We start from the raw sequence: 25,530 nt of genomic DNA, 5'->3' as shown, positions 1-25,530 counted from the left end.
TGGAGAAGTAGCTAAGAGTGTTTAGGATGTTGCCAACCCATTTGATGTCCACTACTACTGATCAGAGTAGTGGAGACTTTGAGTGGCATACACATTATTATTTTACAGTTTTCGTTGACCACCTTCTCTGCATCTCTATATGTATATGTGTCTGTCTTTTATTATATGTATTTATTATATAAAGGTGATACATAGAATAATGGGACAGATATATAGGTCTTTGCTGTGTAATTTTATAATTTTTGTAAATAGTTTATATAAGAAGTAACCTGGAATTAACCTATAATTTTAAATTTGATCGTGTGTTTTGATTTTTGACTGAATTTTTGCATGTAACTTGATTTATTTCAAAGCTAAATTGATAGTTGAATTAGTATTCGTTTTTGTTGATCAGGAAGTAATCTGTAATTTTGAATTTTGTGGATTGAGTTTTAACTGATTTTGTGTATAAAGAGACCTGTTTTTATTGAGAAATTGTAACCACATAATTGATTTTAGTCTTTATTTTTTATTTATCAAGTAATTAACTTGGCATTGGCACCTATAATTTGAATTAGATCACATGCATGTGTTGAGTTTCGAATTTGATTTTTTTTTCTTTTTTTTGGCATAAAGTAACTTATTATATTGAGAAAGTAATTTTTTTTTTTGTTTGAAATGGATAATTAATGTTATATTCTGATTTCGGCTAACAGCATGAAGCTGACACGTGTACTAAAAAATATGAATCAACTTAATAATTGCATTATTAAATGCACATTAAATAACTTGCCTCAAAAGTTACAGTTGATAAAAATATTCAAACTCACTCTAACATAGGAAGATGTGAGATAAGAATAGTAACTATTAACGAGTAAGACTGGCGAGACAACAAGTCCATATCGGGATAAATAGAATACATAATAAAAGTTGTTCGAGACGAGTACACAAAGAGTTTGCAACTCATTGACCCACATACTTGAGAATAAGAGCTTGCAACTCATTGACTCACATTCTCGTGAGTAAAGAGCTTGCAGCTAATTGATCCACATATATTACGATACTACCCCTGTATCTCACCACTGTAACTGAACCTTCTTGGTTCTGTTATTTCTATTAAGAGCTAAGTTCGTTATAACTAACTCAGCTCATATCTCCTCTATATATATACTTTATCTTCTTTGTAATTGTTACAAAAAATTAATAATAAAAAGTCTCTAAAAGTTGTTAAAGCTTCTTCTCTCTATACTCTATTTTTTCCTCATATGGTATCAGCAAAAACAATTGCTACTGCATCAATGGCGCGACCCACAACTCGTTCTCAAGATGGTGTTCCCCCATCCACACATGAGAACAATTAATCGGAGTCCAATCCCGATGCAACTTCCGCTCAACCTGTCATTGACACCGTTGTTGCACCTCGACGAAATTCAAGAACTCGAAGCCAGAATGACCATGACGAACCAGCTCACTCTTCCTCAAATCCCATTGTTGATCTTCCCCAACCCCTTGTTCAGACTCGTCGAACCTCGCCTCTTGATTGATTGGCTCATGAAGATGTCTCGAGTCCCTTCTTCCTCAGCACTGCGGATCACCCTGGGTTAATCTTGGCGTCTAGTGTTCTCAATGGCGCCAATTACCAGTCCTGGAAGCGAGGCATTATAATGGCCGTCATTGCAAAAAATAAATCTGCGTTCATCGACGGATCCCTGCCTTGACCAGCTATAGGTAACCTTGTCCTTCAGTCTTGGATTCGTTGCAATAATATGGTTATGTCTTGACTTGTGAATTCTGTTTCTTCTGAGATTGGACAAAGCATCATGTATTTCGATCCTGCCACCGACATGTGGCATGATCTTCAAGAAAGATTCAATGAGGGTAATGGACCCTGAATCTTTCAGCTACAAACTCAATTAACTCGATTACAACAAGGTGATCAGTCTGCCACCTCATACTTTACCAAACTCAAGTCCATTTGGGACGAATTGAAAGAATTTCAACCCAATACTACTTGCACTTGTGGTGCCATGAAACTCTTTCTTGAATACTATAATCAAAACCAAGTGTTACGATTTCTCACTGGTTTGAATGAGTCCTATGCCTCGGTTCGTGCCCAAATTCTCCTCAACGAACCCATCCCTAATCTCTCAAGAGTGTTTGCCATGATTGTTCAAGAAGAGAGGCAACGAGCCCTTGGCTCATCCGACTCTTCATCTCTAACTGCTACTATTCGACCTTTCTCTTCCAACAACCCTCCAGGATCGAAGAAGCGAAGACCCTCGTGCACTAATTGTGGCAAGCCTGGCCACTATGTGGATAAATGCTACTTTATCCACGGATTTTCTCTTGGGTATGGCGACAAAAAGAAGTCTGAAGAAACAAAAAGTACTGCCAATCAAGTCAGCACCAGCTTAGACATAGCTCCTAACTCAGCTTAAACAAAAAGCATTGTACCTGAACCTTCTTGGTTTTGTTATTTATGTTAAGAGCTCAGTTAGTTATAACTAACTCAACTCATATCTTCTCTCTCTCTATATATATATACTTTATCTTCTTTGTAATTGTTACAGATAATCAATAATAAAAAGTCTCTAAAAGTTGTTAAAGCTTCTTCTCTCTATATATACTCTGTTTTTTTCTCATAACATACTTGTATGTAAAAAGAATGACTACATTTATCTATCTCACTCCTTATACGTTGAAGTAACCACCTCGTTAATACCTTCCAATGTGATAAAAGAGATCCGCGAGAAACATTACATCTCTGTGTTGGATTTTATGCCCTAAATAAAACTCATTTCAATATAATCAGATTTACTTATTAATATAGATCAGAAATAACATTTAATGTTGCATGGTTCACATGATTTATTTCATGATTATATGTACATAATGTATAAATTCATCTGAAACCCTTTTCACATACTTGATCCTGTTTATTGTGCCGTCAACACATTGGAAAGTAAACATGACTATGTGAATAAAGTTTCCTAGATTTATCAGACATAGGGTTTTAATGATATGATAATCTACAACAGAGTTTACTTGCATTTGGAGAAGTGTTATGTTCTTTCCAGAGCATTGGTTAAAGTAAAGCTCAGGTTGGATGCATGGAGTATGCATCGGAAGGGACCGATATTGAACTTTGACTTAGATTTATTAAACTTACCGTAATATCTATTCAAGTCAATATCGCCTAGTTGATCCTAGATCAAATGTTTTTAATCCTGTTATGATTAGGCTCAATCTTGAAAGGCTATTCGTGTTCTTTGATTTGTTAGTTAAGCCTACTTTTAGGTCAGGGTGATACGTATATTTTGGGAACACAGTAGTGCAATTGAGTGGGAGCGCTAGCATAAACATGGAATCTATAGCTTCTATCTGGCGAATAGTAAGCAAAGGATGATCTCCTTCGAGCTTGACCAAACGAACATAAATGGTGGAGTACTCATTTCACATAAGCTGAAATATCATTTATACGGGGTCAAGTGTTTTAAGGATAAAATACATTGTAGGGTGTAACGGGAATCTAATCCCTTTACAGTGTAGATCATTCATATAGAGGATCATTGATCACATTAGGATTATAACAATGGATAACTAATGATGCATCTATATGGTGGAACATACAGAGCATTCTATATACTGAGAGTGCAATTCTAAGTTCTATGCGTGGATTCAACGAAGAATTAATAAGTTAGTGAATTTTAGTGCTAAATTCTTCATCTACTTATTGGAAGCTCGGTTATATAGACTCATGGACCCCGCGCTAGTTGAGATAATATTGCTTGTAAGACTCATGTAATTGGTTTTGATTAATCAATTATAATTCTCAAATTAGACTATGTCTATTTGTGAATTTTTTCACTAAGTAAGGGAGAAATTGTAAAGAAAGAGTTTTAGGGGCATATTTGTTAATTATGATACTTTGTATGGTTCAATTAATAAATATGATAAATGACAATATTATTTAATAATTAGTTATAGTTATTAAATAGTTAGAATTGGCATTTAAATGGTTGAATTAGAAAATTGGCGTTTTTGAGAAAATCAGATGCAGAAAAAGTAAAACTGCAAAATTGCAAAAAGTGAGGCCCAAATCCACTAAGTATGGCCGACCACTTTTGTAGGCAATTTAAACTGATATTTTCATTATTTTAATGCCAAATAATTCAAACCTAACCCTAGTGGAATGCTATAAATAGATAGTGAAGGCTTCAGGAAAATTACACTTTTCTTCTGACACTTCTGATTCAGAAAAACCTGAGCCTTCTCTCTCCCTATCTGGCCGACCACTCCCTCTCTCTTTCTTCCCTCTTAAATTTCGAAATTCTTAGTGTATGAGTAGTGCCCACACACAGCAAGTGATACCTCAACCATAGTGAGGAAGATCGTGAAGAAAGACTTTCAGCAGGAAGGAGTTTCAGCATCAAAGATTCAGAGAAAGAGATCCAGGTTCAGATATTGATAGTGCTCTGCTACAGAAAGGAATAAAGGGCTAGATATCTGAACGGAAGTAGTCATTATATTCTGCTGCACCCAATGTAAGGTTTCCTAAACTTTATATGTGTTTATTTCATCGTTTTAGAAAGTTCATATTTAGAGTGTTAATCAACATACTTGTGAGTAGATTTAAGATCCTGGTAAAATAAATTCCAACACTCTGTACCTAGCATTTTTTTCTACAAAGACAATAAAGAAAGATGCACACATGGCGAGAATCATTCAGTATAGTCAGTATAACCATTTAAAGATAATGACAAAAGAGCAATTAAATAGTTATTTAACATTATCCCATATGTATAATAATAAAACAAGGAGAATGTCCACGTTTCATGAAGGATTATGAATTAATAGATCCTAAGGGAATAACTGTCACCCTATACATTTATAAATAAAGATAGGATCCAGACTAAAATTAAAGGGGCGACCATTTTGAGAGAGAAAAGTAAAGCAACATATTATTATGACTGATATTATTATATTTTGTATTCTAAATATTATTTCTAATAAAATAGACTCGTGGACTATAAAAAATTAACTTCAAAAACGTTAAAAGCTTTCTAGTGTTTATGTAATATCCCGATAAGCCTAATGGTAAATAATATGATTTATATTTATATTATGAGTTAATCAGATAATAAGTGGGATTATGATTCTACTAATTTATTTCAGCATAAAATTTAAATTTTGCTATAAGTGATTAAATAAGCGTAATTTGTTAATTACGGAAATTTATATAGCCTGTGTGAATGTAATATGAGCTATATATCTGGAATAAAAATATTTTCAGGTTTGGGGACCCTGAAGACTCGATAAGTGGATATATAAGCGTAATTTGTTAATTACGGAGATTTTATTTGAAATACGTGGATATAATATGACTTATTTGTGAAATAAAAATATTTTCATGTTCGACGATCCTGGAAATCCGATTGGAGGCCAAAAAATATTTTAGTTGTATACATATTTATTGATTATTTAAATTTTGCATCAATGTTGGTAAAATTTTATGAGTTCGCCGCAGATCATAAGTTAAAAATAAAATTTATTTCAGTAGTTTATAAAAAATTAATATTATTATTATTTAAGTTTTTTTAATTTTTCTTTTTTTCTTTTTATTTTGGTATATTTAAAAAAATTACATATAAATAAAAAAATATATTGTTTTCAAAAAAATTAAAATTTAGAGACTAATCTATCAAAAAATAAAGTTTAATGATTAAAATATTTTTCTTTTTAATTGGTTTTATTTTTTTTTTTTTTAAAATTGAAAAAATAAAAATATTTTTCAAAAACATGTTCTATAAAACTGTTTTTACTTTTTCAATATTTTAATTGAGAATCAAAATTTTAAAAACAAAAAAAAATTACTTTCAATATTTTTTTAAACACTTTTTTTTTCTTAAACAATATCTTGGACTTCGATCATGATCCGAACTCAAATCCCCTCACGGTCCTGGCGCTGAACTCGACCTCTGACTTGAACCCAAATCCGACCTCGAACCTAAATCCGACGTAAATAAAATCAAAAAATGAAAATAAAAATAAACTTTACAGAACACACTTGTGTTTTCTGTTTTTAAAAGTGAAAAACAAAAGTGGTTACAGAACGCATTTTTATTTTTAAAAAAAAAAAAAATTTAAAAACAAAAATTTTACTTTCATTTTGTGATTAAAAAATTAAAAAACAAAAGTGTTACTAAACGACACCTAAAATTTATATAGTTTGAGGAGCAATTAGTCAAAAAATAAAGTTTAAGGACCAATTTACTAAAATATATATAATTTAAGGACTTCTGGTATATATAAGCCTTTAATAAAACAGGACGCAATCGATAATTTTTGCAAAATACGAAGTTGAAAATAATATTTACAACAAACAAAAAAGAAAAAAAAAACAAAACAAAACAAAAAAAGGAGTTGGAAACATTAGTCTTCAAACGGAGAAGAAACTTACTCTCCACACCAAAATATACCATCATCGGGTAAACCCAAGGTATCGCCTCCTCCGGCAAAGCCTACTCTTTCTTCTTCAAATTCATACAAAAACCCTAATTTCCATCTCTACCGCCGCCCCAATTGCCTCATCCGGCAAACCCACTTACCTGGTTCTCTCCCCTTCCTCCGACGCTGCAAAGGTATCTCTTTTCTTTCTTATATGTTCGTTAGTCGTTACTCTATTTTTGATTTCTATTATGTATGTTCTGATTATAAATTTTAGACATGTTGGAATGTTGAGCTTTAATTCCTATATATAGGAATGTTGGAATCCTGGGTAGCATTCTCTATCCGAAAACTCAAGTCAAACTTTTGAAGAGTTGATTTCCTAAATTAATTTATAAGATTGTCGATTTGAAAATTAAATTTGTGCTTCAAAGACTATGAAATTTTGCTTCTTTTGTTTTGGGAAATTATTTATATGCATTTATAATGTGAATGGCAACATACACCCATTCTTTTCATGTATTATCAGCACAATTTAGACAAAATCCAATGTTTATAGTATTGGGATGTTTTGCTTGTATTGATATTTCTATTTTTTAAATGAATATTGAATAGTTTCAGTCAATGGATTGATATTTCTTGTATGGGTTTGTTGTCCATGGTAAAAAGCACATTGCTTTTCACATTTTAAGAACCACACTATTATTGGGTTCACTAGAATCTTATTACGATGTTTTCAATCAGTGGATTCAGATTTTGTTTGTAGGTGTGCATTTTCGTATATATGTATATAATAATTTATTTATATGAATCTAATGATGAACTTTTTGGTTGAGCAATTGGGTTTTGGTTGTTTATTGGGGTTGTGATACTATTATTTGGGTGTAATTATAATTTGACTAGTACCTATGTCATTGAATTGATTATAAAAACTTGGTCCACTCTACTCTTATCCTTGACATTAAACGTAACATCAATTTATTTATCTGTTTGTTTTGTCCAAGATTTGTTTGTCCTCTTTCCTTTTTAGTGTTGTTTTACCAGATTATTGTGAAGCAGTACATATTGAATTCCAATTATTATGTTTACGAAACGAACTGTGTGCTTTTAATGTGGTCTCTTATATATTTTCAGCTTGTGTCATTGCTGATTGGTTGCACCAAATATATGTTGAAAAGAATCAATTTTTCCTTAATACTACATTGTAATTCAATGCACATCTTTTAATGGATTCAAATCCGATTAATATATTTTCCGTCATCATAGTGTATTCAAATGACCAAAGGGAACTTTGTCTAGTTAGCTTATTAAATGAGTGTTTCCTTGCTAAACCCCCTTTTGAATCGACTCTTTCTCCGATTCTTACTCATATTCCTCAAACCATCTTCTAACATGATGTTCGTGAATACTGAATAGCATAACTGGCATGACCAGCTTGATACTTTAGTGATGGTTAGATGGTTACATTGGAATTGAGTTTGTTTGTTCATGGGAAAAGCACATTTCACATTTGAGCTCAGTTTATATCAAACAAAAGTACCTCATGATTGGGTTCACTAGAATTTTATGATTCATGTTTGAACCTCCTTTGCTTTTGAATAGTTGTTGTATCATATCATTTTAAACGCTCCCTGCTTTTGAATAGTTCTGTCTCAGAGGATTCTAATTGGTGCAATGTGACTTGTAATAACGCAGCAGATGGTATTTGTACAGCTCCTGTATAATAAAGGTACTCTTAGTTTGAGTACATAGCTGGATAGATGGCGGAAAGAAGGAGGAATTCAAAAGCTTCGGAGGGACATCCTATCAAAGCTTCAGGGATGATCCGACATGGTACATTTTCGGGCTCAGGCTCTGCTGCTAGCAAGGGTTCCTTAGAAACTATACATCACGTGGAACTGCTAGAAACTAAAATTGCAGCTCAGGCAGCTGAGATAAAACGACTTGCAGGGGATAATCAAAGATTGGCTTCTACTCATATTGTTATGAGGGAAGAGCTTCTAACTGCTCAGCATGAAATACAGAGACTCAAAATGCACATGAGAAATCTCCAGACTGAAAGCGATGTTCAACTCCGAGTTTTGATTGATAGGATTAAAAGAATGGAAGCTGATATTAGAGCTGGAGAAGGTTTGAGGAATGACCTGAAACAGGCTTGTAAGGATGCACAAAGCTTGGTCACTGCACGGCGAGAGCTAACTCTTCGAATTCAAGAGGCCACTAAGGAATTGGAGAAAGTCCATGGTGAGATTAAGAGTCTACCAGATTTGCATGCTGAACTTGACAGTTTGCGAAAAGAACACCAGAGATTGCGGTGAGTATTGCTTATTGTTAACTTTAATGATGCCTCTAACTTTATAGAATTTATAACGATCAACTTTCGTACCATTTACTGCCTGCATCATTAACTTAATGACTTTTGGCTGAATTCAATTCAATTTAGTGGATGAAGCCATATGTTTATGCTTCTTTGTCATATAAGCTTAAGATCAAAATTGCTGTTGCAGTAGTGTTTATCTAAATGATAAGCTAGTGATAATTCCTCATATTTTCTATAGAGAATGCTATAACTGTAACATCTATCTAATAAAGGTATAAATCAACTCAGTCCAAACATTGTTCTTGCTTCTTACATGAGCAAAAACTGTCATCTTTGGGCTTTGATTTTCTTGCTGAATTATAATATTATGTAGTTTGCTAATTCTTGAAGTATGTACTTAAAACAGTGACAAATTTGAGTACGAAAAGAAGCTAAATATTGATGAAGTTGAAGAACTGCGAGCAATGGAGAATAAACTTATTTCGATGGCTAGAGAAGTGGAAAAGTTGCGTATTCAAGTCTCTAATGCAGAGAAGAAAGCCAAGGGTAACTTTATTTTCTTGTATTTGAGTAGGTTTTGTTACTCATAAATTTTCGTAGGTCTGTTTTCTGGTATTAACTAATCCATCTGTTACAGCACAAAATCCATCTAGTACAACACCAAATCCATCTAGTACGGCACCAAATTCATATGCTGGTGGATACATGAATCACGAGTTTCCATTCCCGCCCCCTATGGAAGGCACTGTTCCCTATTATGATACTCATGCTCGGTCTAACATTCAGATGGGTATTTGGCCACCAGCAGAAGGAATGACTCCGCAAGAGAGTAGCAGAGTCATGGCTGCTGCTGGTGCAGCTTTCCCTGATGCCAGGGTTGCAACTACTCCTTCAACCGGAATTGATGCTGCCTCTAACTCTGGGGTTGCCGCTGTCCCTACGGGCGAAGGCTTTGTCACGCCTATTAGTGCAGATGCTGCTATTCCTACCAGCAGAGATGGTGCTATCACACCTACTAGTGCAGATACTGATGTCCCTTCTGCCAATATGGATATTTCCGGCTCCACCAGTCCCTGATCCTATACACCGCGAAGGGTTAGTTCAGAAAAAGCTGCTGCTGGTAAATCTCTCCCACAGCTATGCTGATTTTACAATGTGGGACAAGGTCATGTGCTTTTATAACGAGGAACTGTAATCGAGAGGGGTAGTTCAAACGTTGAGGCATGTGGTTTGCTCTCACAGAGTCAGATGTTCGAGTCATATTGTCTTAGTCCCCTAATATTGTAGGGTTAGATTTGGAGTATAGTATCGAAAAAGAAAATAATGGAGATTCGTAGAACCGATCTCTGTAGGCAGCAATCATGGCCTATAAGATTGCAAGTGTTGGGTCTCTGTTTTGTGAAGAAATAGGCTTCATTGTTAGTTGATATGTGTAGGGGAAGGAAAGCTCAATGGCAAATGTATTGAAAAATCTGTTGAAAATATCTTTAGAAATAGAAAAATTGAATCTTTTTTTTTTAGTACAGTTATTAGTTAACTGTTAACCTTTTTATGCTTCCTTCCCTAAGTTTATTCCTATTATGTTGATAATTTTAAAGTTCTTTTGGTCTTAAAAAAATATTCATTCGTTGCAAGGGACTTGAATAATAGTGAAAATTACGTACTTTTACACTTAAAGGGAGTTCGAATAGAGGTGGGTTGTGTTTGAAAAGTTATGAATCGATTGACAAGCTCAATACCAATATCTTAATTTCGAATGGTAATGTACCGTGGTCTTATATATATTGTTTACTAATACACGACCAATCAATGTTTCGATAAATTCTTTATGACATTATCTCATTTCGAGAACTCACTGAAATTCTCGAGCTATTTATTATGACTTTTGGTTGTTGCATACCTTGATCTGCTATTGTCCTTCTAGTTATTGTTACTGAAATTATTTTTCTATATTTTTTGAACTTTTTTTATGAATTTTTCTCACAAAATATTTTTTTTAAGAAAAAAAATTATATTTGTAAAATTTGTCAAAAAATAAACTATAAAATTGAAAATTTTCCAAGAAAATTATGCTGAAAAGATAAAAGCACTTTTCCTTAACATTTCATAGTAAACTTCGTTTTCTTTCTAAAATTTAAAACTATAATTACTTCAAAAAAAAAATGTAGAAACATTTTTAAGTAAACAGTACATGAGATCACTAGTCTAAAGTCAAAAACAAAAATAATTAAATTATTGGATTTATTTATTTATTTTTCCCTAAAATTTAAGCTCTAATTAGAGGATCAAGTTTAGTTTAATTTTTTTACCCCTAGTATACAAAACAAAAATATAAATATAAAAAGACATAAAAATAATACAAGGGATATCTACTTGGAATTGGACTAAGTTATCTAGTACTATGTTTGGACTCAATTGCTTAATTTTCATTACCTCTAACTAAAAATAAGTTTAAAGTTTTTTAACACGCATAATAGATTAAAATATCAGAAATTTTATTTTTGATACTGTAAGCTATTTAAACTTTTTTAAAAAATTACACGATTATATTATAATTATAACGAATATCGTTATAAAAAAAATTGATAAAAAATATTTTGGCATATGATTTTGAGAGTGAAAGTTGACTAAAATTTTTTAAGAGAAATGCAAGTAAATGACCCTATTTTTAACTTTATAGATAGTTAATGTCCCTTTTTTAAAATAATAAAGCAAATGTCATTTTTTGCTTTTTAATACCTAAAATACCCTTCATTATATAAAATGTATTATATGTTTTATTCCTTTAATAGAAATTATGAAAAACAATAGATCAAAACATCTCTACTGAATTTTTGTCAACTATTTTTTCATTATATAAAATGTATTATATGTTTTATTCTTTTAGATTTTGCTATTGTTGTTGCTATCTAATATGTTATTTAAGCATATAATTAATTTTTTTATTAATATACCGTATGATATACAAACAATATACCTTAAACCAATATATATATATATATATATCACAAACTTAAACTAATATACTATTAAATGAATTGTTTTCCACAATATACAATAGCATACAAAAACTTATACTACAATCATAAGCAGATATACCATAGTCAAAAATTAATATACCACCAGCATAGTGAAAAAAAAAATTATACAAAAAACTTAATTTAATATTCCACAAGTTTTTTTTTTCTTGTTCTTTCCTTCATGAAATACCAATGAACATAAAATCAATATACCTCAGTCAAATATAACTATACCTCATACTTAAATTAATATTTAATAGTTTTTTTTTCCTTTCTATCCTTCACGATATACATATCACATACAAACGATATACTTTAGACCAATATAAATATACCATAAACTTAAACTAATATACTATTAAATTATTTTTTTCCACGATATACAATAGCATATAAAAATTATATTCTGCAATCATAAGCATAAATACTATAGTGAAAAATTAATATACTACCACTATAGTGAAAAAAAATATATATATACCAAAAACTTAATTTAATATTCCACATATTTCTTTTTCTTTTTCTTTCCTTCATAATATACTAATGAACATAAAGACAATATTTTCTAGTGAAATATAACTATATCTCAAACTTAAACTAATATTCCATATTTTTTAATTTCCGTCTTTTGTTCATTATATATCATAGCACATTAAAATAATATACTACAATGTTAAACTAATATACTACCTTTCACTTATTTCAAAAAATATATATATAGTACCTTTCAGTTTTTTTTAATATATTATTGCACATAAAAACGATATACTATTGTGCAAAATAACTATACCAAACACTTAATTATTCAAGGTTATAATTGTAATTTCATTATCAAACTTTTAATAGAGTGGACATTTTGTTAATTTTTTTAAAAAGAGACATTTATTAACTTAATTATTAGATTTAGTGACATTTTACATCTTGGCCCAAATTTTAATAGGAGGTTGTAATTAGTAAATAATTAAATATTTTGTTTTTGAGGAATTAAATATTTAATTCATAAATATTTAGCAGGGTTTTAGTGGCATTTCATTGCAGTTCAGCTCATATCTTCAAAAGCAGAGCAATCAAGCTAGGGTTTTAACCGAAGAGAGAGAAAGAGATGCTGTTCATAGTGGGACTGGGTTTGGGTGACGAGAGAGACATAACTCTCAGAGGCTTAGAGGCAGTGAAGCAATGCGACAAGGTCTACATCGAAGCTTATACTTCTCTTCTCTCTTTCGGTATTTCTTCGGATGGTCTTTCTACACTGGTACACATCCTTTCTCTTCCTCTTTCTCCCCCAATTTCATTTCTTTCTTTTCCATCCATATTCAAAGCTAACAACTTTATCAATTTTTCATTGCGCAGGAAAAACTTTATGGAAGGCCAGTCATTCTTGCCGATAGAGAAATGGTTGAGGAAAAAGCCGACGAAATACTCTCTGCTGCTCGTGTTTCTGATGTGGCTTTTCTTGTTGTTGGCGACCCTTTTGGGTATGTTCCTTCAATTTTCTGTTTTCCTTTGCATTTCTGATTTTTTTTTTTTTTTTTGATTTGATGAATGTATGTGTATATGTGTTTTAATGATTTTGGCCTTTTTTCAAATTCCATGGATATGATGATAAATATTCTTACTTAGATCAGTATAAGGTCCTTTGAAAGTTGTTATGATTTATTTGTAGCTCTTTGTTTTTATTCATATTAGTACTGAATTGGATAAAAAGAAAATTTGATACAAACTTATAGTTTTGATAGATATTCATGAAGATTAAGTTATCCAATTGTAGGATTAGGTGTTGGGATTAATTTTGTCATTATTTTCTCTAATTTGATCTAATCTTACTTTCCAAACATCGACATTAATATGCATGTGATACTTTATTCAATTTACTTTCAGTTTATTCTTCCTCATTTAACATCTGGTTTACTATGCAGAGCAACAACTCACACCGATCTTGTTGTTCGGGCAAAGAAATTGGGTATTGTTGTGAAAGTAATACACAATGCTTCAGTGATGAATGCCATTGGAATTTGTGGGTTGCAGCTCTACCGTTATGGAGAGACAGTATCAATCCCATTCTTTACTGAAACATGGAGACCAGACAGCTTCTATGAGAAAATTCAGAGTAACCGGAATCTTGGTCTACATACTCTCTGCTTATTAGGTGAGGTGAGAGATGAGTTTTTCTGAAAATCTGATATGAGCTGCAAAATGTCAGATTCTTATTAACACAATCATTTCTTTAAACTTTTGTTTTCACAGATATTCGGGTGAAGGAACCCTCTCTGGAGTCTCTATGCAGGTATGTTTCCAAGTGACTGACCATTTTTTATTCTTTTTGATAAATTTTTACAAAATGGCTGTTTAGACACTCTCGATGTCCTGTCAAACACACTCCCAGCATTTTGTCGAAAATACTCAAAATCCTGTTTGAATTGGAAGACTAACTAATTCCTTCTCTCTGTTACTTATTTAACTTTAGAGGGAAGAAACAGTATGAACCACCTAGATACATGTCGATAAATACTGCCATTGAGCAGCTCCTGGAAGTTGAGCAAGCAAAAGTAGATTCGGGTAATGATAACTATTACTACTACTACTACTCTATAAGCACTCTCATTCAAATCTAAACTTTCAATTTCAAATAGCTAAATCAGACTTGGTTTATCAATTTTTACATTACATGTTGATGTATTGTTGTGTTGCAGTATACAATGAAGACACAGAGTGTGTTGGTTTTGCTAGAATTGGAAGTGAAGATCAAATCGTTGTGGCTGGTACAATGAAGCAACTTCAGTCGATTGATTTCGGGGCTCCTCTTCATTGTCTTGTTATAACAGGCAATACACATCCAGTGGAAGAAGAAATGTTGGACTTCTACAGAGTTGGAAAAGAGAATTTGAAACAAGTAGATGACAGGGCTTCATAATTTTTCTCCTTTGTTTCGATCTTTTGATATAATATTCATGTGCTTTCGTTGGTTGTGAAAGCCGCGTTTTAGTAAGGTTGTTTTCAGAATTCATCTATATTATGAGTATTGCTATAAAACACATTAAGGTGTTCAATACCACGTACTATTATGATCCCGTGAGTTTTTTAATATTCTTTTGAGCATTTGCTTTTGTCATTCATTAAAGAAAAATGGCTTTCCCTTTTTTTTTAATAAAAAAAAAATCCCCCTTTTTGAATGGAACAACCAAATTCGGTAAATCCACTTAGTTTAGTGTTTTTGGGTGTTCAATTTGTATAAAAATTAGTGAAGATCTTTATTGTTCTTGATAGATACCATAGGTTTCATATGGGTTGGGTATTCTCTAAAAAATTTCTTCATTTCTTCACTCAGAATCCTCTTATATAATCTGGGTTGTGCAAATATAACTTGGGTTCATTGTTAATTCTAATAACTAAACTATTATCTGGTTAAGGTTAAGTGATTAAGAAGGATAAATTATTGTTGAAATGTATATCTCATACCCTTTAGATGAATTATAGATATAAATGAGAGCAAAGGAGCTAGAGACCTTTCTTTTTGAAAGAACCTTGTTCCAGTAGATTAATTGAGAAAGATGGGATCTACAGGGAATCTCGCCCCGAAACAAGTTCGGTTCTTAAAGACCGATTATGAATCTGATCATAAACCGCCAACACGGCACAACCGGAGTTCCCGTCCTTACCGGCACCATCAACCACCATCCACCTTAGGAGGATAGATAATATGGATAGGAGAAAACAATGTGAGAGTGAAATATGATCTTTTGGGCGGTTAGTTTGATCATCTAATTATTGAACTAAAATGTGATTAACCATGTTTCTTCTGAGTTTGGCTAAATGTGATTAATGATGGAGTGTTCATTTAAGTAATTACATTAGCTTATTGAAATATTATTTACAAGTAATTAAGTGTTTCAAAGATAAAATATATTAAAGGGTAAAATAATAAATTTATCGCTACTCGAATCAAACATGTAATTTCGAATCTATAATGAAGTAGGGTGGAATTAATAAATTAAGAAATTAACTTATTAAATGTAAAAATATTAAGTTAAATATAAAAATAATTAATGACTGTTTTATTCATTATTAATTAATTTTGTAAAAAAAAATAATCATGATTCTTGTCAATTTTGTAACATTGACTAGATACAAGTAACTTTGTCTAATCAACCTCAATAATAGCTATATTTATATATAATAATATATATAAAAGAGAACATATATAGTGTTTTTGATAAATTTAATCACACCAAACAGAAGAGATAAACATACAAATACAGTTGTTTTTATGAAATTGAAGATACATATTATATATAAATATATATATATATATATATATCGTTATTTATTTGCATAGCATAAGAGATAGGACATGAGATTTTATTTATGTAGTTGTCATCCTGATCTATTTTCCAGCATCTTCAGCCCAAGATAACTGCATGCACAATCACATAAATATATATATACATATACAGTATATTGCTATTAGTAATTAACCCCAAATAATAATTAATTACCCATTAAAAACAGTTGAAATATATACATATACACAAAAACATTTGTGGGTGTTTATAGTTATAACTTAATTACAATTATGAAAAATATAAATTATATAAGAGAATTGCTGAAAGCATTATTCGTGCCTATAGTACCTTTATCGGTGTCATAATTCTATTAGTGTAATTAAGTATCGGATTTTATATAACTTAAAAAAAATTTTTTAAATAATATCGCTAACTAATTATGAAACGCCACTTATAAAAAGTACTTATATAATAATAATAATAATAATAATAATAATAATAACTAACTTACCGGCCAATCATCATAACGGTGGCTTGAGGATTGGTCCCAGGAGACATATTAAAAGTCGAACCATCAACAACTCGAAGTGAATTAGTTCCAATAACCTTAAATTCACCATCCACAACTTTTCCCACCAAACACCCCCCATGATAATGCCAAAAGGTTGTAACAAAACTTCGACAATAGTCTTCAATGGATGAATCATTTGATTGGTTGGTTGGCAAAAGTGGCCCTAAGAACATAAAATCCCTAACACCATTAAGATCAGTGTACTTAAATTGATCCATAGATTTAGTCTTCAACAACTCGCCAAACTTCTTCGTTGCGCTAACGCAACGAGCTAGATCAACCGAGTTAGAGAAGTAGTTGAACTTAACATGTGGCGCAACTTCGACATCAGTGGCTGACGCTAGCCAGAGAGCACCCGTGGACAAAGGCCCAACAACTTTTTCCGCAAAGACGGCTAGAGTTAATTGTGGTGGGGATAATGGATTGGGGTAAAATCCAAAAGGTAACATAGTTGGTGAAAAGGGCATGCTATAAGAATTGGTCTCTATGTAATAATCTTTGGTAATTGCTACAAGTTGTCCTGATGTTGATGCATCTAATGGGAATGGGATTATGAGATTAAGGCTGTTACGTGGATTATCAGCCATGAATTTTCCAACATTGGGTTGTGAAAGGACTATAGAAATATTTTGTGATGAGAGGTATGATTTTGGACCAATTCCACTTAGTAGCAAAAGTTGAGGGCTTCCAAGTGCACCTGCACTTAGTATTACTTCTCCTTTGTTACGAATTAGTGCCTTATGAGACTTTCCTTTTGAATCAGTGTACATAACTCCAATAGCACTTGGATCTATTTATTAGACAACCACAATAATAATATTTCAAATTTGTTAGTGTAATATTTTTATTTCAACACCAAAATATATATAATATTAACTTAAGCCAAAGATGAGGATTAGTCAATGTGTCAAATAAGATGTAACAAATGTACAAAAATATTTATCAGATGGATACATTTATGGATTTGATGAAAAAAATGATTTCGTAATTATGTTCATATGACACATATTCTCAAATTTTTATACAATTAGTGGTATGTTTAAATATTGTAATGGAAATTGTAATGAAATTAAATTGTTTCAGTATAATATTTGTTTTGCTTTTAAATTAAAATGATGAAATTATGTAATGAGAATTATGTTAAAGATCAACACCTACTCTACAAGTATCTAGAACTTTCTATCATTTTGGTAATATTATAGAATTTTCTAGAATCATAGAGAGTAATAGTCATTAGAAGTTTCAAGAATATTTTAGTGACACAATTAGTTAGAATTATCTAGAATATTATAGTTAGTTTTTTTTGAGTAGTATAAATAGGGGTCATGGGTCTTCAAGTTGTGCATCCAACAAGAGTGTCTTCAAAGTGTGTTCAAAAGAGTGAGAGTGTGTTCTAAAGTGTCCCTAAAGTCTTTCAAAAGTGTGAGTTATATGCAAGTGTGTAGCAAATGTGTCTAGTGATAAAATAAAAGAGTGAGTGCTTGGTGTGTATTGTGGTCAAGTTAAAGTGTTCAAGTCTTGGTGTAATTGCTTTTACAATAATAAAGTAATTACATTTTCACGTGTTGTGGTGTCCAACAAGTGGTATCAGAGCCGGATCGAGTTCGTTCCGAAAGAGTCCTTTGTTGAGTTTCTTAGAGTGATCGTGTGTGGTTTAGTACTACAGAGTTTGCACGATGGGTGACCTTCAAGTGGTCGGCGGAATTAAGAAACTTAACAACCAAAATTACAACACGTGGTCGATGCACATGGAGGCATATCTCCAAGGCCAAGACTTATGGGAGATCGTTGGTGGCAATGAAGTCACACAACCGGAGGATGTATCCGCTTTAAAGAAATGGAAGATTAAAGCAGGCAAAGCCATGTTTGCGATTCGGACCACAGTCGAAGATGAGATGTTGGAGCACATCAGGCCGGCGAAGACACCGAAGGAAGCATGGGATACCTTTGCATCGCTGTTCACCAAGAAGAATGATACAAGATTGCAGCTTCTGGAGAATGAGCTTCTCTCAATCAGGCAGCGCGACATGACGATCAACCAATACTTCACCAAGGTAAAATCTCTTTGTCGCGAAATCTCTGCATTAGACTCTGGTGCTGGCATGTCAGATGCTAGAATTAGAAGAATTATTATTCATGGATTAAGGCCAGAATATAGAACTTTTATTGCTGCAATACAAGGTTGGCCAAGCCAACCTTCTCTTGTTGAGTTAGAAAACTTGCTAGCTGACCAAGAAGCGTTAGCTAAGCAAACGTCTGGAGTCTCATTAAAGAGAGATGAAGAAGCACTCTTTAGTAGAGATAAGAAAGGACGATCCCGACCAAATACTAGTAGAAATACTAGAAAACATGATGACAAGGATAGTCATCATGGGAGCTCCCAAACAGGGGGAGCTCAGAATAAAGACAAACGGGGTGGTCAATCAAAGAATAACAATAAATTTGATGGAAAATGCTACAACTGTGGCAAGTATGGCCACATGGCTAAAAATTGTTGGTTCAAGAAGAAAACTGCAGAAGGCAATGCAGCCACATCAAATGCAGAAAAGACAAGCGATGAAGAATGGGACGCAGAAGCATCATTCGCAGTGGAGGAAGAAGAATTAGCTTTGACAGCCTTTGTTCCAGGAAAGATCGACTACAATAATGATTGGATAGTCGACTCTGGCTGCTCAAATCATATGACAGGAGATGAAGAGAAGCTGCAAGACATGACAGAATATAAAGGTGGTCGCGTAGTGGTGACAGCCAACAACTCAAGATTACCGATCGCGCACATCGGTAAAACAACAATCACGCCGAGATTTAGCTCAAAAGAAGTTTCACTTCAGGATGTCTACCATGTACCTGGGATGAAGAAAAACTTACTATCAGTGGCGCAACTTACGGCGACAGGCCACCATGTCGTATTCGGCCCTCAAGATGTCAAGATCTACAAAGATCTTGAAATCTCTGGAACACCGATGATGAAAGGATGCCGCTTAGAGTCTGTCTATGTAATGTCAGCAGAGTCCGCTTATGTAGACAAGACTCGGAAGAATGAAACAACAAATTTGTGGCATGCAAGGCTAGGACATGTCAGTTATCATAAACTCAAGGTGATGATGAAGAAGTCTATGCTGAAAGGTCTTCCTCAACTTGAGGTCAGAACAGAGACTATATGTGCTGGCTGCCAATACGGTAAGGCGCATCAATTACCGTATGAAGATTCAAAGTTCAAAGCTAAAGCACCATTGGAGCTGGTCCATTCTGACGTGTTTGGGCGAGTCAAACAACCATCAATCAGCGGTATGCGATACATGGTTACATTCATCGACAACTTCTCAAGGTACGTATGGGTTTTCTTTATGAAAGAAAAATCTGAAACTTTTTCAAAATTTAAAGAGTTTAAGGAAATAGTAGAAGGAGAAGTTGGCAAGAAAATCCAATGCCTCCGAACAGACAACGGTGGAGAATATACCTCAGATGAATTTTCTGAGTATCTTCGAGAATGCCGCATACGCCATCAATTCACATGTGCAAATACGCCACAACAGAATGGAGTAGCCGAGAGGAAGAATCGCCATCTTGCAGAAACATGTCGAAGCATGCTACATGCAAAGAATGTTCCAGGGAGATTTTGGGCTGAAGGTATGAAGACAGCCGCTCATGTAATCAATAGGCTTCCCCAGGCTAAGTTAGGGTTCGTTTCACCCTTTGAAAAACTATGGGATTGTAAACCTGCAGTAAGTCCCTTTCGAGTATTTGGTTGTGTGTGTTACGTATTGCCAAGTCACCTACGTAGCAAATTTGACAAGAAGGCGATACGATGTATCTTTGTGGGATACGACAGCCAACGGAAAGGGTGGAGATGTTGCGACCCTACAACTAGAAAGTGTTATACATCAAGGAATGTGGTCTTCAATGAGGCATCATCATGGTGGTCATCGCAAAAGGAAGCATTACCAGATTCTAAAGAAATGGAAGACGAATTGCAGAAGAAAATGGGGGAGCAAATTGTTGAGTTACTTACAACACAAGATACAGATGAAGAAGAAAACACCGAGGATGAGGCACCTCAGAATCCATGGCAAACAGGGGTGCATCAAAGAGAAGAACATGATGATAGTCAACCAGAACTTCGGAGATCAACAAGAGCGCGAAAGCCAAATCCAAAATATGCTAATGCTGCTGTAGCTGAAGAAGAAAAGTTCAAAGAACCAGAGTCATATGAAGAGGCATACCAAAACTCCAAGTGGCTAGGAGCTATGAAAGAAGAAATAAGTGCGCTAGCAAAGAATCAGACTTGGGAGTTGGTGCCAAAGCCGAAGGAAGTGAAACCCATTTCGTGCAAATGGGTTTACAAGGTAAAAACTCGTCCTGATGGTTCAATTGAGAGATACAAGGCTCGGTTAGTTGCTCGAGGATTCTCTCAACAATATGGGGTTGATTATGACGAGACATTTAGCCCAGTCGCTAAAATTACAACAGTGCGAGTTCTGTTAGCATTTGCAGCTAGTAAAGACTGGAGACTATGGCAGATGGATGTGAAGAATGCCTTTCTACATGGAGAACTGGATCGAGAGATATACATGGTGCAACCAAGAGGATTTGAGGATAAAGCACATCCTGACTATGTTTGCAAGCTGAAAAAGGCGCTCTATGGATTAAAGCAAGCTCCACGAGCATGGTATGGAAAGATTGCTGAGTTTTTAGTAGAAAGCGGATATCCCATGGCACATGTAGATTCAAGCTTATTCGTCAAAGTAAAGGAAGCAAAGATCGCAATTGTTCTGGTATATGTCGATGATCTCATTATCACTGGAGATGATGATGCAGAAATTTATCAAACAAAAGAGAACCTATCAGTACGCTTTCAAATGAAGGAGCTTGGAGAATTGAAACACTTCCTTGGATTAGAAGTTGATCGAACTGAGGAAGGCTTATTTCTCTGTCAGCAAAAGTATGCTAAAGATTTGCTGCAAAGATTTGGAATGCTCGAGTGCAAGCCCATCTCAACACCTATGGAAGCTAATGCTAAGCTATGTGCTCATGCTGGGAAAGACTTGCAAGATGGAGCAATGTATCGACAGCTGGTGGGAAGTCTAATCTACCTTACATTGACTCGACCAGATATTTCTTATGCAGTTGGAGTAGTAAGTCGATATATGCAGCAACCAAAGAAGCCACATTTGGAAGTAGTACGACGAATACTGAGGTATGTCAAAGATACCGTTAACTATGGTCTCTTCTATAAGAAAGGGGATGAGGTTTAGATCATTGGCTACTGCGATGCTGATTATGCTGGAGATCATGATACCCAACGATCAACTACTGGGTATGTATTCAAGATTGGATCTGGAGTAGTGTCTTGGTGTAGCAAAAGGCAACCAACAGTGTCTTTGTCAACCACAGAAGCAGAGTATAGAGCAGCAGCAATGGCAGCTCAAGAGAGTATGTGGTTGATGCAACTAATGAAGGATCTACACCAATCTACAGATTCTGCAGTGCCACTTTATTGTGACAATCAGTCTGCTATTCGTCTAGCAGAGAATCCAGTATTTCATGCTCGAACAAAGCATGTGGAGGTGCATTACTATTTTCTCAGAGAGAAAGTACTTCAGGAAGAATTAGAGATGCACCAAGTGAAGAGTGAAGATCAAGTAGCAGACTTATTCACTAAAGGACTTAGCACAACGAGATTTCAGAAGCTGAGAGACCAACTCAGTATGAAGAGTCGGTGTTGAGGGGGAGTGTTAAAGATCAACACCTACTCTACAAGTATCTAGAACTTTCTATCATTTTGGTAATATTATAGAATTTTCTAGAATCATAGAGAGTAATAGTCATTAGAAGTTTCAAGAATATTTTAGTGACACAATTAGTTAGAATTATCTAGAATATTATAGTTAGTTTTTTTTTGAGTAGTATAAATAGGGGTCATGGGTCTTCAAGTTGTGCATCCAACAAGAGTGTCTTCAAAGTGTGTTCAAAAGAGTGAGAGTGTGTTCTAAAGTGTCCCTAAAGTCTTTCAAAAGTGTGAGTTATATACAAGTGTGTAGCAAATGTGTCTAGTGATAAAATAAAAGAGTGAGTGCTTGGTGTGTATTGTGGTCAAGTTAAAGTGTTCAAGTCTTGGTGTAATTGCTTTTACAATAATAAAGTAATTACATTTTCACGTGTTGTGGTGTCCAACAAATTACATTACAAAAAACTAAATAAAGTAAAGTTAAAATAATTTTAATATTTTTTTTTATATAAATATATAAAAAATTAAAGTACGAGATAATTTTATGGATTTATCATTTATTTTAATATTTATTTCAATAACAAAATAAACACCCTAATTAATTCTCATTACTATTTTTATTTTATTACATTACTATTATCATTATATTAAACCAAACAAAACATTAAATTATACCAAAATTTTTCCATGTTTGACTATACATATTTTGGTGAGAATAGGAAATAGGAATCATGAACTTTTACTTATTAATTTGATTGTTTGGAGTTAATCGGGGACAAATATGCGATCACCTTCTCTCCCTACAATATGTTATTGAATAATATAGTCCAAATTAAATTCAATATGAATATCCAACTTTCATATGTAAAACAAATTAATTTATGAATGTTCTAAATCCAAGCATATTACTAAATGATTGAAATGAAAATGATAGAATATTAATTTAAAACTTTATTTTATTTATCCGTACGATTTTGTTTGGCTGTTTGCTAATCTAACATTTTTACTTTGGCAATCACACATCTTTCAATCAATATGTTTTTCTTTTCGACTAAAAGTCCAAAACTTTTTTTTTTTAATAAAATAATCCAAAGACTTTAAACAACCGTATAAGTACTAAAGTGTATAAGTCACGTAAATTCAATATTTATTTTTAGCACTTTAAGTACGTACTCAATATTTATAAAACTTTGATTTTTTTTTTTCTAATTTTATCAGTACAAACTCTGTTATTATATTAAACAAAATATATATAAAGCTAAGATTCTAAAAAATTATTGAGTCTAAATAGAAACATACAATATCATTTACTTCTAAATTTTCTTTTATTAAATTCAAAACGGAGTCTGTACTGACGAAATTAGAAGAAAGTTACAGTTTTACAAACATTGAATACTTATGCAGCTAAAAATAAACATTAGGTATTTACCCTATACACATAAATATTGAATGTATAATTAAGTTAGATCTAACATACTTGAAAATTTAGAGGAGAAGATAATTTTGTTGACTGAGGCATGAATTGCAATTTTCAAGTTGTTGAGGTTTCCATTATTAAGCAACTCCACAGCTCCATGTCTTCTTCCCATCTCATCAAACGTAGAACCAGATTGTTTAACTCCAACCTTATGTTCTAAAGTGATTCCATTGTCAGGACCGATGCCAGCTTCAACAAAAGCATCTTTCGCAGCAAATTGCCAAACTGACAAATTCGAATATGACACTAAACTCTTTCTCACCCACTCATAAGCCTTCTCAACTTCTTCCATGTCCCAATCCACTCCGGACATGGCAAGAAAATCCTCGTCCGCTTCTGAATAGAAAGCGGCGTTAATCATGCTTGATCCTCCCAAAACCCTACCTCTCACATTCTCCACACCATCCTTCGATGTGAACCTCTGGGCCGGTGTGGTTCCATCATCTTCTTCGACGAGGTTAGTGAAGATTCCAGATGCAACCAACGTATTGGGGTGAGCATTAGGGACATTTCCTCTTTCGAGAACAAGAACTGAGTACTTTTTTGATAGAGTTGCGGCCAAAGGGCATCCGGCTGTGCCTCCTCCTATCACTATGTAGTCGTATTTTTCTACTAATGGTAGATCAGTTGCATTGTACACCGATTTCATGTAACTAAAATCTGTTTAAATCAAATTATAAGTATCAATTAGACAAAATTGTGAGATAATAAAGAGTATTGTAAAGAGACATCAGATGTTATACTGTTATTGTTACAATTAAGTAATATTAGAATAATTCGCTAATTACATAAAAGACACAAATTAAAAGGAATGAGAACATTTTATGGCTAGAATAATTAAGGAGATATGCATGTATGTACCATAATCAGCTGCATAAACTTGTTGTAGTTTTCTATGAAAACAAGTTAATAATATTAAAATAGTAAGAATGGACCATAGAGAAGATGGTGCCATTGTTTTTTTTTTTTTTTTGAAGTTTGAATTCTTAAATGATAAGGGGTTTGGTTACATTAGTATACTATTTATAGGTTTTTTGTATGAGGAATGATTAGCAACTAGGAGATCCAAGTATGAAATAATATAATTATTAGAACCAAAGATATGACCAAATTCATGGATCGGCAGCCGCCCGAAATAAGATAATACTATAATGATATCTTACATCTCAACATAAGATTATGTTTATGAATAGGAAGTATATATTATTTTGCCTCATATTTTGTGTTTTTTAATACTTAAATAAATAATAAGGAATATATTGATTTAGTACCTTCTATTTTCATGAAAAACATAGTTAGTATACCTTGTATTTTTGATAAATAATAGGGAAATATCGGGTAAGTTGTGCATATCCCACATCACAGCTTACTCGATTTTTCCCCTTACGGATTACGGGACTATTGATTGTCACAATCACCCCCCTTACAAGGTTTGACATCCTCGTCGACCACACTTTCAGCTGGGTCAAGGCTTTGATACTATTTGTAACGTCCCCGCTTCAAGTCTCTATTGGGCCCTTATACTCAAGGAATGATGACTCTTATACACGAGTACGTAACTCTGACTGCTTCCTAGAATGACGACTGACCCTACAAACCAACACGAGTATTTCCAGCGTACTTCGTCCTCACTCGCATACTTCTTGAGAAAACTTCTCAGTTCACCCATATTCTAAAATTATCTCAGGTCAAGCACGCTTAACCGTGG

General features: G+C 33.4%; 3 protein-coding genes across 4 annotated transcripts; 2 read left to right on the top strand and 1 right to left on the bottom strand.

Moving 5' to 3' along the window:
* The first annotated feature begins 6,358 nt into the window (after window positions 1–6,358).
* Window positions 6,359–10,266, top strand: LOC115725664 (protein FLX-like 4). 2 transcript variants are annotated; one of them, XM_030655248.2, is made up of 4 exons: window positions 6,359–6,620; window positions 8,125–8,740; window positions 9,153–9,292; window positions 9,384–10,266. In XM_030655248.2, exons 2-4 carry the CDS (start codon window positions 8,187–8,189, stop codon window positions 9,821–9,823), a joined length of 1,134 nt encoding a protein of 377 aa, XP_030511108.2. In that variant the 5' UTR covers window positions 6,359–6,620; window positions 8,125–8,186; the 3' UTR covers window positions 9,824–10,266. The 2 variants fall into 2 exon arrangements, with proteins under 2 accessions (XP_030511108.2, XP_030511107.2); XM_030655247.2 differs by having other exon boundaries at window positions 8,122–8,740.
* Window positions 10,267–11,299: 1,033 nt separating this feature from the next.
* LOC115695856 (probable diphthine methyl ester synthase) lies at window positions 11,300–14,834 on the top strand. Its single transcript, XM_061116968.1, has 7 exons — window positions 11,300–11,398; window positions 12,721–13,018; window positions 13,117–13,241; window positions 13,683–13,912; window positions 14,011–14,050; window positions 14,231–14,322; window positions 14,457–14,834. Exons 2-7 carry the CDS (start codon window positions 12,869–12,871, stop codon window positions 14,675–14,677), a joined length of 858 nt encoding a protein of 285 aa, XP_060972951.1. The 5' UTR covers window positions 11,300–11,398; window positions 12,721–12,868; the 3' UTR covers window positions 14,678–14,834.
* A 1,016-nt stretch (window positions 14,835–15,850) lies between these two features.
* LOC115695176 ((R)-mandelonitrile lyase 2-like) lies at window positions 15,851–24,873 on the bottom strand. Its single transcript, XM_061116967.1, has 4 exons — window positions 24,684–24,873; window positions 23,823–24,482; window positions 16,558–17,407; window positions 15,851–16,177 (listed from the first exon to the last, which is right to left on the bottom strand). The coding sequence occupies exons 1-4, from the start codon at window positions 24,775–24,777 to the stop codon at window positions 16,138–16,140; spliced, it is 1,644 nt and encodes a 547-aa protein (XP_060972950.1). The 5' UTR covers window positions 24,778–24,873; the 3' UTR covers window positions 15,851–16,137.
* Window positions 24,874–25,530: the final 657 nt, after the last annotated feature.

Source organism: Cannabis sativa, chromosome 6, assembly GCF_029168945.1.
Source record: "Cannabis sativa cultivar Pink pepper isolate KNU-18-1 chromosome 6, ASM2916894v1, whole genome shotgun sequence".
Lineage (NCBI taxonomy): Eukaryota > Viridiplantae > Streptophyta > Magnoliopsida > Rosales > Cannabaceae > Cannabis > Cannabis sativa.
The sequence above is the reverse complement of the archived record's forward strand: the minus strand, read 5'-3'. Positions and strand labels throughout refer to the sequence as shown.